Source organism: Mus caroli, chromosome 2 (genome assembly GCF_900094665.2).
Source record: "Mus caroli chromosome 2, CAROLI_EIJ_v1.1, whole genome shotgun sequence".
NCBI classification, from domain to species: Eukaryota; Metazoa; Chordata; class Mammalia; order Rodentia; family Muridae; genus Mus; species Mus caroli.
In genome coordinates this window covers 28,713,491-28,726,031 of record NC_034571.1, presented here as the reverse complement: position 1 = coordinate 28,726,031, position 12,541 = coordinate 28,713,491, and the positions used below count along the sequence as shown (strand labels likewise).

The 12,541-nt window shown below is 48.6% G+C and overlaps 1 protein-coding gene across 1 annotated transcript in view; it reads left to right on the top strand.

The window, feature by feature from the left end:
- The first annotated feature begins 477 nt into the window (after window positions 1-477).
- Window positions 478-12,541, top strand: part of Stxbp1 (syntaxin binding protein 1) — a 61,241-nt gene continuing 49,177 nt past the window's right edge. Inside the window, exon 1 of the mRNA XM_021156801.2 lies at window positions 478-692. Coding sequence (XP_021012460.1) covers window positions 656-692 — 37 coding nt within the window. The 5' untranslated portion in view covers window positions 478-655. The remainder of the gene's footprint in view (window positions 693-12,541) is intronic.

Genomic DNA, 12,541 nt, shown 5'->3' with positions numbered 1-12,541 from the left:
AGATTAGAAATGATGTTCGGTTATTGCGCGAATTTAGTAAAATGATACCTGAAAGGTGTGTAACACAGAGCTTAGCGCTCCAACAATGGTAAACAGACCACAGAGACACAGGGATAGTGTCAGTGTACTGTAAGCCTATGTTGTGGCTGGGAATGGGACTACAGTTAATAAGAATCTGCTCTCAGAGTTTGTTTTTTTGGCAGGAGAAAATGGAAGGCTCCCAAAAAAGCAGGAAGGGCATCACAGCCTGGCTTTAGGGAGATTCCCATGACTTGGGCAGCCCGTGCAGGGCTGGAGAGGGGATTTTAGGACCCTGAGGCCCTGGCGCGAGCGTGAGGCGCAGGGGAGGGCGCTCCCGGAGCCTGCATCCCGGAGGGCGGGGTCTCACGCCCGGGCCGCGCTTCTATTGGCGGCAGCGCGCGGGTGACGATGACGGCTGGCTCGAGGCCCCGCCCCACAGCCCCGCCCCTCCCGCGCGCGCTGGCCGCTATACAGCCTCGCTTTGGCCCGAGTCGCGCCCCCGCGCGGAGTCCGCGCGTCAGTCGGTCCCGAGCGCGACTGCGGGGCGGCGGGCTGCAGACAGCGGGGCGCGCGGCCCGGGGGAGGCGACGGTGTCGCGGGAGGAGCATCGGAGCCCGGAGACTCGAAGAACGCCATGGCCCCCATTGGCCTCAAGGCGGTGGTCGGAGAGAGTAAGTGGCGTCCGGGTGCTGCCCCGGGGCCGGCGAAACCCGTTATTCAGGCGCCGCCCTCCCGGGAGGGATGCCCCTCTGGCTTCCTGCGGCCAGCAGGCTTCCCTGACTCACGCTTCACCCAGATCCCCTCTTCACCTCAGTCCTCCTCACCCCAGACGCCTCCTCAGTCTCTATTCCTCCATCTCTCTTCATCCCATCCCTCCTCCTCATACCTCGCCTTCATAAACATCTCGTTTTCCTTTTTACCTTCATCCATTCACCTCCATCACGCCATCACTCTTCCTTCATCCCATCCCTCTCCTCTCTCTCCCTGTTCACCTCCCCCACCCGCGCCTTTATCCCCTCCAGCCCACCACCCTCCTCTGCAGCATCACCCTTCTGCACCCCAACTCTTCTCCAGACGTATTCCTTTCCTACCGTCTCCTTTCCTTGCCTTCTGCATATCTCAATTCTGCTCCCCCCCCTTTTTTTCTGTCTCCAATCCCTCCCTCTTTCCCACCCTCCCTCGTGAATCGTGACGAACGAAGCCTGGCCTGCGTCCTCCTCCCTCCCTGCCTCCCTCTCCCGGGAGCAGGGCGCTGTCCCCGGCTTCAGAGACCCACCTGGGAGCTGCTGGGCGCGCGCCGCCAGGGCCACTCCTGCCAGCTGGGCAGGGGACACGGGGTTTTCCTGCGGCGCTGCTCCCGCAGGGCTCTCTCCGCCTCCCCTTCCCCGGGCTGGACTTAAAGGGAGGGGTCTTAGCGGGTCCGAACCTTTAGAAATCCCAAGGGAAAGAGGAGCAGTTTCGGAGTGTCGCGGGAGGAGTGGCCCCAGCCAGCGCCGCAGTCTGCAGTCTCGCTGCTTGTGGGACTCAGATCTGGGCGTCGCTGCGGGGAAGATGTGACTGTTTATGGGTTTGCATGAAACGCACAGCAGACATGTTTAAATTTATTATTTATTTATTTATTTTATAATGGATGGGGAGCGTCGAAGTGAGGGCGGGCTGTGGGTATTCTCAAAGATGGGTGACCTAGGTAGAAAAATAGTGCCTCTTCAGTATTTTGGCACGTCTTTACAATGAAACCGCGTGAAGACTGCTGTGGCTTTGGCTCTTTTTAGAGTGGGAAAGAAAATGAAAGTGCCTTTTCCCTGTAGGAGAGGTGGAAATTTACAGTTTCCCTTTTCAGTGATCCTGTTCAATGGCAGCTTCCTCCCCGCCCCCCATCAAATGCAGCATAACTGTTGAGCATACTAACTGCCTAACCCTTATCTTTTGACTGGTATGGGGGGGGGGGCGAAATACTCTTCCCTATATAGTACATCAGGAGAAATTATTATAAAAACAAAACCAAAAGTCGACCTTTTTAAATGCTCGTGCTAGCACCCTGCTCTAAAGGCTACTTGAATTGTTTTCTGAGGAGAATCGGTGTTTAAGGCTGCAAGTATCCCTAGGGATTTTCTGTCGTCAACATCTTCATTTTCACCCATGGGAAAACAATTGAGGCTTGGAGCAGTTAAATGACTTGCTGAAATCACTGTTAATTAATTTTTAAAAATCTAGTGTCCATTTCCTTGTAATTCAGGTAAAAATAACATCCTTGCATTCTACATACATACAGTTTTCTTTATACCCCCCTTTTCAGGGGTTAGAGGTATGGAATGGAATGTCGTATTCCAGGTATTATTTTTTGAATACTACATTTGAAAGATAAAATACTTATTAAAGAATCCCCAAGACAGTCTCTACAGTCCAAGCTGCTGGCCCAGAAGGCACTATGTAACCTAGACTGGCATTAAATTTATCTTAATCCTCCTGCCTCGGCGTCACAAATGCTGAAGATTATAGATGTGAGCCACCAACTTCAGCTTATTTTTTGTTAATTTGAGACAAGGTCTCACTTTACAGCCCTGGCTAACCTGGTACTTGCTACCCAGTGCAGGCTGGCTTTGAATTCATGGTAATCCTCCTGTCTCAGGCTACCAAAATGCTGGGGTTCTAGGCTTGCACCACCATACCCAGGTGGTGAGGTGTTTGCATCCTTTTGCCAAGACCCTTAGGTGTCACCATAACCTCTCGCCTTACCTCTTTTAGAAGTAAGCATCAGAAAAAGTTTTATATATATATATATATATATATATATATATATACATATATATATATATATCAGTATGCAATATGGCCAAAATTTCCTTTGAAACAAAGTGAAACTGTGGTGTGCAAAAATAAGTGCAATTAAAAAAAATGATGAATGTGTGAACAGGCTTCTATTCCTGTGACAATTGAGTTAGGCGTGTGCTTTAGGAAAATGCATCTCTGAATACTATTGAATGCTACCTTCTAGTTTTGGGTGGGGTTTCTGCTTTGGCTTTTTTCTCCAAAAAATAGAAGTGAGATGAAGATGCTTTCCTTTTTCGCTGACTTGAGAACTGAGTCTAATATAGCCCAGGTACGCCTAGAGTTGCCAGGGGCTCAGCATGAGTTAAAACTGATCCTCCAGCTTCTCCCTCTGGAGCCTCCCACTACTGTCTCCATTTTCAGCAGTGCTGGGATTGAACCTGGGGCCTCTAGTATGCTAGGTTAGCACTCTACCCACTGAGCTACAGCTGCAGCTAAAGCTTTTAAAAAACCACTATGCACCAGTTTAAATGTCACCTTCCTTTTGCTCTAAGTTAACATTCCATAGTCACTGTCTTAGTTGGGGTTATCGTAGCTGTAATGAAACACCATGGCCAAAATTAGCTTTGGGAGGAAAGGATTTTTCCACATCACAGTTCATCATTGAAGGAAGTCAGGACTGAGCAGGCACCTGAACTCAGGAGGGGATTCAGGCCTGCTCAGCCTGCTTTCTTACAGAGCCCAGGGGTGGTCTCACCCACAATGGGCTGGGCCCTCCCACTTCAATCAGTAATTAAGAAAATGCCCTATAGGCTTGCCTACAGCCCCATTTTACAGAGGCAATTTTGTAATTGAGGCACCCTCCTCTAAAGGCTCTAGCTGTGTGAAGTTGACATAAAACTAGCCAGCACATTCACTGTCAGATTTTTTCAGAAGTAAAAAATTATCCTGTTCTTTGTTTGTTTTGGGGGGAAGCCCACATCACTTAGGATATGAATAAACACAAAATAAATGTAGTTTTGAGCCCCTTACCTTTCCCCGGAATCTGCCCCAATCTAGTTTAGAGCCTTGCACATGTGCAGTACCAGCCCCAGGGCCCTTGTGGGCCCTTCTGAGTTGAGCTTCATTGGATAGCCCGTGGGCTGTAGGTGTAAGAAGAGGATATGGGTTGATTTAGCTACTTATTCTACAGACATTTGTTTAGAGCTTGCTAGGAACTATGGGAGTTTCAAAGCTGAAAGCTAAGAAAACATGAATCTGCTGTGCCAAGCAAGCATGGTGGCATATGCCTTTTTCTCCAGGACTCCGGAGGCAGAGTTCCAGGCCAGTCTGGGATACTTAGTGAGACCCTGTCTTCAAACCAACCAGCCAACAAGCCCCTAGAAACCAAACCAACAGCAAAATGGGACTAGGTCGACTGTGTGGCCACCAGTCCTCCAGAGGTTTTCTGCTGCTTTCCCAGCATGCTGTAGAACACACTGTGTGTCTTACTTGTGTGTATTGGTCTTGCCCAACTGGTCTGAATGTTTCTTCAGTGGAGAGCAGGGGTCTTGTTCTTGGGCCTGTCCTCAGTGCATGATGTAGGCACTGACACACAGTTAATGTTGGACAGACAACTCAGGAGAACGAGAACAGGCTCAGTAACTAGAATTATGGGAGGCCCCCATGCTAGCTGGGATTGTGGGTTCTTGTGCCCCTGTGCCAGCTTTTTACTGGGGATGAACGAAGGTCCCCAGGCCTGCCCAGCAAGAGCCTCAGGAGCTGAGTATCTTCCTGGATTTAAAGGGTCATGTTTTATTCACTTCAGGACCACAGCTTCATTTTAAGATTAAACCTATTTATTTGTTTGAGTTGGGAGTGTGCCACAGACCTGTGGAGGGAAGAAGGCTTTCAGGAGTCAGCCCCTCCTTTTACCTCGTAGGTCTCAAGGATCCAACTCAGTTCAAGGTCAGCTGCAAATACCTGTATCCACTGAGCCAGGTTGCTGCCCCAGGACTATGGTTTCAGTTTTTTTTTTTTAAGATTAACTCTGTCTATCTATCTATCTATCTATCTATCTATGATTTGTTCAAAACAAAGTGTCTTTGTATAGTTTTGGCTGTCTTGAAACTCGAGCTCACAGAGATGCATCTGCCTCTGCCTCCTGAGTGCTGGGATTAAAGGTGTGCCTGCCACCCCCCCCTGGCTAAGATTTATTTTTATTTGTGTGTCTCTTGAGTGTAGGTGCCGATAGAATCTTGAAGGGGGTGCCAGCTCCAGTGGAGCTGGAGTTACAGGTGGTTGTGAGCCACTGGATGTGTATGCTGGGAGTCAAATGCAGGCTCTCTGGAAGATCCTGTCTAAACAGACAGACAGACAGACAGGCAGTCAGACAAACAAAAACATGCCAGATTTTCTCATGCTGTTCCCTATGGATAGTCTCTTCCCATCCTCAGCTCCTGGCAACCACCAACCTTTTTCCATTCCCTGGAGCTTTGCGTCTTCCAGAATATCATACCAATGGAATAGAGCATGCTCTTTTTCTTTTGTTTGTTTGTTTGTTTGTTTTTGAGGCAGGATCTCACTATGTAGCATTGGCTGGCTTGGAACTCACTCTATAGACCGGGCTGGCCTTTAACACACAGAGATCCACCTGTCTCTGCCTCCCAAGTACTGGGATCAAAGGTGTGCACTACTCTTAAAATGAGATTTCTGGGTATTGGCTCAGTGGAGACAGTCCCTGCTATGCAAGCATGAGGACCTGAGTTCTGACCCCCAGCTCCAGGTAAAAGTGCCAGGTATAGTCATGTTTATCTGTAACCCTAGCTAGGGCGTGGGTAGAGGAGACAGAAGGACCCTGGAACACACTGGCCAAGCAGTAACGCAAATCTGAGCCGTAGGCACAGAGAGAAACTGCATAAGCTAAGGTAGGTACTGATAGCAAGAGACACATTATGCCAGCTTCTGACCTACATACATACACACGTACACACACATACACACACACACACACACACACAAAGTATATAAATTTTTTAAAACTTGATTTCTGGGCTGGAGAGATGGCTCAGCAGTTAAGAGCACCAACTGATCTTCCAAAGGTCCTGAGTTCAAATCACAGCAACCACATGGTGGCTCACAACCATCCGTAACAAGATCTGACTCCCTCTTCCGGAGTATTTGAAGACAGCTACAGTGCATTTACACATAATAAATAAATAAATCATTTTTTGTTTTTAAAAAACAACTTGATTTCTTTCATGTAGAGCAGTTGTAGTATCTGAGCTATCTGAGCTGGCTATCTGAGCACCAGAGGCAGGAGGATTGCAGTGAGCTCCAGACTACCATAATCTGCATGAAAAGTTCGAGGCTGGTCAAGACCATGTAGTGAGACCCTATCTCAACTCCCCTATCCTCTGTAAAAATGAGGTCTTTTACATAGCATTTTACTTTGTGTGTGTGTGTGTGTGCACACACATACCATTGCACACATGTAGAAGTTCTGCATTGGTTCTCACCTTCTCCCATGCGGGGCCTGGAACTGAACTAGGATTATCAGTCCTAGCGGCAAGCACCTTTCCCACTGAGCCACCTCCGTGGCTCCTTTACTTGCTGCGGAGCCCACAGAGCAGCTGCACTGCCTCACCTTTCCTCTGGGTGTCTGAGGGCTCCGGTTCTGGTTCTACACTTCCTCGCCCAGGCTCTCTCACCCCTCCTCTGCCCCTCCCTTCCCTCCTTCCTTCCTCTGACAGGATCTTTGTGTTAGTTCCAGGCTAAACTCAATTCTTAGGCTCAAGTATGCCTTCTACCTCATCTCCTTCCCTTCCTTTGAATGTTTGTTTTGTTTTTCCCCCGAGACAGGGTTTCTCTGTGTGCCCTGACTGTCCTGGAACTCACTCTGTAGGTCAGGCTGGCCTCAAACTCACAGAGATCTACCTGCTTCTGCCTCCCAAGTGCTGGGATCAAAGGCATGAACTACTATGCCCATTTTGTTTTGGGGGGTTTTGTTTTGTTTTTGGTGTTTATTTCTAGATATAGTTCTGTTTTGAACTGGTTGTCACCTTATAATAATGTGATTTACAATTTAAGTTGGGGCAAGTTTCCCTAAGTAGTGGTTTAGGGACTAAGTAGCATCCCTGTGTTTTCATCAGTTGTGAGAGGACTTGCATCTGTCCTGAATCCAACAAGGGCTTATTGTGTTGGCTGTACATTGAATGGTTTTTTATTTATTTATTTATTTATTTTTTTTGGTTTTTCGAGACAGGGTTTTTCTGTATAGCCCTGGCTGTCCTGGAACTCACTTTGTAGACCAGGCTGGCCTCGAACTCAGAAATCCGCCTGCCTCTGCCTCCCGAGTGCTGGGATTAAAGGCGTGCGCCACCACGCCCGGCTATGGTTTTTTTAAAATTAATTAATTTATTTTTTGGCACACAGCACCTCTGAGGCAAACAGGTGTTTGGCAACTGAAGAGCTCAACAGCAGCAAGAGGCAATGGGAAGCTGACTTCCTTGGTCAAACAGAAGAAACTGGATCTAGGCTAGAAAGATAGCTCAGCAATTAAGAGCACGCAGTGCGCTGAGCCCCAGTTCAATCTCCAGCATCCACATCAGAGCTTTCTTTAGTGAATTGGTCAGGCCAACTTTTATAGTTACCTCTGGCAGTCCAGCAGCCCTAAATCGTGCACTCTGGTCCCACGCTTGCCCTAGGACAACTGTCTCAGGAATGCCAGCTTTAAGGCTGATCAGAGGGACACAGCAGCTCGTCCTAAGGGTGCTTGGATAGGGATTAAGCACTGTGAAGTGCTACTGAAAATGCTAATTCCTGGATGAGTCTTTCTTGTAAGCATTCTTTAATAATGTCTTTCCTCTGAGTAAATGAAGATGTTAAGAGCAGGTGTCTTGGCCATTGGGGAGATAGCTGGTATACCCTTCACCTGTTCCTGGCTGTCGTACACCCCCATGAACTGCCAGTCAGCCTCTCAGCAAGCAAGCAGATTCTCCCTCATCATTGCAGTTGCTTTGAACAGTTCACAGAACTGAGTTCTCTACCTCAGGAGGCTTTGCTTTAAGTCACAGCTTCCCCAGACAACTCGCGAGGATGGGCAAGAAATAGGTTCTACTACAACAAGCCCCTGTGAACTCTACATGACCCTGCATCAGCTGTTCTCATTTAGGGTAGGAAGGGAGCCTGGTTGTGAAGGTACAGGTTCAAATTGGTCTCCAGAAGTCAGTCTTTCTGTAGTGGCCTTTGGAGATGTCAGAAAACTCAAGGACTGTCAAACACACCTGAGTTCACTCAGTGGCCTCCAAGGGATTTGGACCCAATGCCTTTGTTCATTCATCCACCGTATAGACTGCCTATTGTGCAGCAAGGTGATGGGTGCGGAAACCTGGTCTCCTGCCCTGGCCTCCACTGTGCTGGGATTATAGGCCCGTACCACCAAGCCCAGCTAAAACTGGTTCTGGTGGGCGTCCATGTAGCCCAACAGTGACTTGCTCTGGCTGGGACTCTGGATAATGTTGGGATCCCCAGGAAACAAGTGAAGATAAGGAGATTTGTAAAAGGAAAGGCTAGCTATGCAGAAAGTGGTCTCAGTGGGGCCTGGATAAGGCAAGCAGAAGGGCTGAGGTTGGCAGGAAAGAGGAATCCAGTGTTGCTTGGCTGGGGAAGGGGAGACAGAGAAGCCGGGGGTGGGAGTGTTGCTAGATTTCCTTAGCCTGGTGCTGTTTTAAAATCCTTATTGTGTTTATTTTTGGAATGGGAAGGAGTGGGTATGTGCCACAGTATGTCTGTGGAGGTTGGGACAACCTGTGGGGGTTGGTTTTCTGCTTCTGATCCCCCAGGGCATCATGCTTGGTAGCACACTCCTTTGCCACTGAGTCATCTCTCAGGATCTTATGTTGTTTTTCAGAAGTCCTGGAGACCCCCATGCAGATTTTTAAGTCAGTGGGAGACAGGGTCAGAATAGTTTAAAGCGCTCTGGTTCTCTCTGGAGATTGGATGGGAGGCAGGGAGTTAGGAACTGTGGTGGTGTCCTGGCTGCGGCAGCGTTTGGGAGGCTGGTAACCTAGGTCTGAGACAGAGAGTGGATGGGGGAAGGAGGTAAGCTGGGAGACGTCTTACAGATGTTGACGGGTTACATCACAGCCATCAGATGCAAGGGATGAAAAGAGAAGGCTGGAAACCAGTCCTAGTTTAGCACAGCAAGTCCTAAGGTCGTATTGTTCAACAGGAGGCAAGGGCAAGAGAAACAGCACATGTGGGGGACGTTACCTTCCCCAGGCACTGTCTCTGAAAATCTGCTAAGAGGCAGTGGGCAGGGACAGCAAAGATCAGAGAGGTCACGATGGAGGTGCAGGCTGGGGGCCATGCGATGACATGCTGTTGGGGACAGTCATTCAGAGGAGAGGATGGGAAATGTGGGAGAACAAGTGAGGGAGACACTGACGCTGACTGGCAGGCCCAAAGGGAACAGCCAGGAGGCCTGAGAGTCAGCGGGGAGCCAGAGCTATCCTGGGTGACTGAGCCTTTGCCCTTAACTCCCAGTGACCTTGAGCCAGCTGCAGTTGTTCAGCTCCTGGGCAAGGCCCCACTCTCCAGCAAGGAGGCTTTGAAGTCTGGACCCTTGAGGATGTTCACCTCTTTCTTGGTCCTTCCCAAGAGTTAGAGTGAGGAGCTGTCTGTGCTGACTTCATGGCTCCTGGTTGCTTGGAGGAGGAAGTGTGAAGATGTGGAAAGACAGGGTTTGTGCTGACATGACATCACACAGATCAGGCTTTGGGAGGCATCTTGGAACCCCCTAGTCTGGGCTCTTACCCACAGTAGGGACTCAGTTTATAATGTCTGTTGAGTGAATCACCTCATCAGCAGGCCTTCTCCTGTGTGACTTTCAGGGACAGACAGCACTAGACTGGTGTTTCATGCCAGACAGACTGACAAGGACAAGTTGGGAGAACTGCAGTAGTGGGGCAGAAAGACAGCTCACACTGAGCTCACATACAGTGGTGGCTTTTCTCAAACAGCCTCATGAGGTTCCTGTGACGGCAGGAGGGACAGAGCTGCTATAGGCTGGCAGCCCACAGAGGAAGAACTCACAGATGTGGGGGTTCTCAGCAGTGAGGAGTGACCAAGTTCTGGCCATGTCTTTCCAGGTGACTTAGTTTTTTATGGTAGCCTAGGAGGGAATTCAGAGACAAGCCCTTCTCAGGAGAAAAATGAAGTGTGGGAGCTGAGCAGGGTTCTGCTGTGATTTTGGGTCCTGTCACACTCTGGTCTTTAAGCAGTAGCCCTCCAAGAGCAAGCAGGGAAGAGTGCTGGTGTGTGCATGCGCGCGCGCGCCACACACACACACACACACACATTAAATAAGTAAATAAATGTTTAAAGATTTATTTATTTATTATATGTAAGTACACTGTAGCTGTCTTCAGATACTCCAGAAGAGAGCGCCAGATCTCGTTACGGATGGTTGTGAGCCACCATGTGGTTGCTGGGATTTGAACTCTGGACCTTTAGAAGACCAGTCGGGTGCTCTTACCCACTGAGCCATCTCACCAGCCCATAAATAAATGTTTAAAAAGTGACTCGGGGCTGGAGAGATGGCTCAGCAGTTAAGAGCTGACTGCTCTTCCAGAGGTCCTGAGTTCAATTCCCAGCAACCACATGGTGGCTCACAACCATCTGTAATGGGATCCAATACCCTCTTCTGGTGCGTCTGAAGACAGGAAAAAGACTCAGACTCCAGGCTCACCTTGTTGTAAAGGCTGCTTGCTGCCTTGGGATTTAAGATGAGGCAGTCATGTCTCTGAGAGTTTCCCAGTGAGCTTTGCTTTAGATATTCTCAGAGTGTTACCTGCTGGAAAAGTGGCCTAAATAGCTTCCACCGTGCCTCCCATATCTGTGACCTACCATCTGGATGTCCCACCTCAGGATGCTGTCCCACTTCAGGGTGCTCAGACTTCCTTTTCTTTCTAATTATCTATCTGGCATTGCTGTGTTTTCCAGGAGGATTCCTCAAGTTTATCATTCAATTCCTCTGCTTAAGTTTATGTTTCTATCAAAATTTCATGGATGCAATGAATGCAGTAATTTTTAGGTGTTTCTCTTTAACACACAGACACAGACACACAGGTGTCTAATCTCAATTTCCTCCTCTTTTTTTTGGTGGTAGTTTTATTTGTTTTAGTGTCTGCTTTGCATGCAGGAATTTTTCCTCAGATGTTCAGCAAACTGTGTTGTCTGCTTATGATTAAGAGTGGGAGACACTGACAGCAGTTGAGAGCTTTCAGCTGGGATGGGATGTGTTGTTGAGAGATCCTAAAATCAATATCTTTTCATCTTAGACTCAGAGTCCCCAAGGAATGTCCTCCTGCCCAAGAGACCACAGTCTAGTTACAGGAAAACTGGAAATTCAGTGAATGAAAAGACTGGTGGTAAGAGGGGGATTCCCCTTCCCCCCAGATATGGATTCTCCATGCAGCCCTGACTGTCCTGGAACTGGCTCTGTAGACTAGGCTACCTCAAACACCAATCTCCTGCCTCTGCTCCCGAGTGCTGGGATCAAAGGTGTGCGCCATCCTGTCCAGCCGGGAGAGGAGTCTTGAGGAACTGTGTTTGTAGCTCATTTGTTCCTCCCTCCACGTTGAGGCCTCTAGTAGGAAGTATGGAATTTTGAGTTTCTTTTTAAAAAAACATAAAAATACTATGAATATGATTTTGTTTTAATCCCATGTGTGGGATTTGGGGGTGCTCTAGCAGAGGCATGGCGTTGCCAGCTGCAGGTAGTTTCTCCGATAGTGTGATATTTGGAATTCTGGGAATTCTCCAGTGTGTATGTAAATGCTGGGCCCGTGGGTGAGGCTGGGGTTCTTGGTCATTCAGGGCGGTGGGTTCGTTTGTTAGAGTTGTGCTCCAAGAGAAATAAGAAAGAAATTAGATTCAGAGATCTTTATTTCTTTTCCTCTCTATCCTTCTTTCTTCCTTTTTTAGTGATAGGGGGTGATGCCAGGGGATAAAGGGTGGGAAAAAGAAGAAACTACAAAGTAGCAGAGACCAGCAACAGAGGCCCATAATCACCAGGTGTCTTGGCTCCTCCAGGCCAAGGGGAAGCACCATCGTTCTGGGGTGTTGAAGTGTGTTCACCAGCCATGGCCAGTGGTGAAAAGTATGCAGTCTGCCCATATGTTCTCCTCTTGAGTTCCACAGGCACTGCGTGCTGCCAGCTCCGAAAGCCTCTGAGGTTCTGGGTTCAGTTTGCTAGTTTTTCCTGCCCTATTTACTAAGTCAGGGTGGACGGACACACTTGGACCAGTTTACCTTTGAGAGGTGTAAAGTGCTAGTAAGTCTGGTGTAGAAAATCAGACCTGCCGGGCAGTGGTGGCCCACTCTTTTAATCCCAGCACTTGGAAGGCAGAGGCAGGCGGGATCTCTGAGTTCCAGTCCAGCCTGGACTACAAAGTGAGTTCCAGGACAGCCAGGGCTACACAGAGATACCCTGTCTCAAAAAACCTAAAAGGAAGGAAGAGAGAGAGAGAGGAGAAAATCAGACCACAGACTGTAAAATGAGATATTAGTTAGGAGAACTGCATCCTGGGAAGGAAGGAGGGAAGTGCTCATCAGACAGGCTGGCTTCCTCACAGCAGGTGACAGGCTCTTTGGGCTACTATTTTTTTCTTTCTCACTGATATAAATAGTCATAAATCTCAGCCTTTTAGTGCTGGGTATGTGGGTAGCAAATAAGAGCTGAACTACAGGTTAAAAACAAATATTTGGG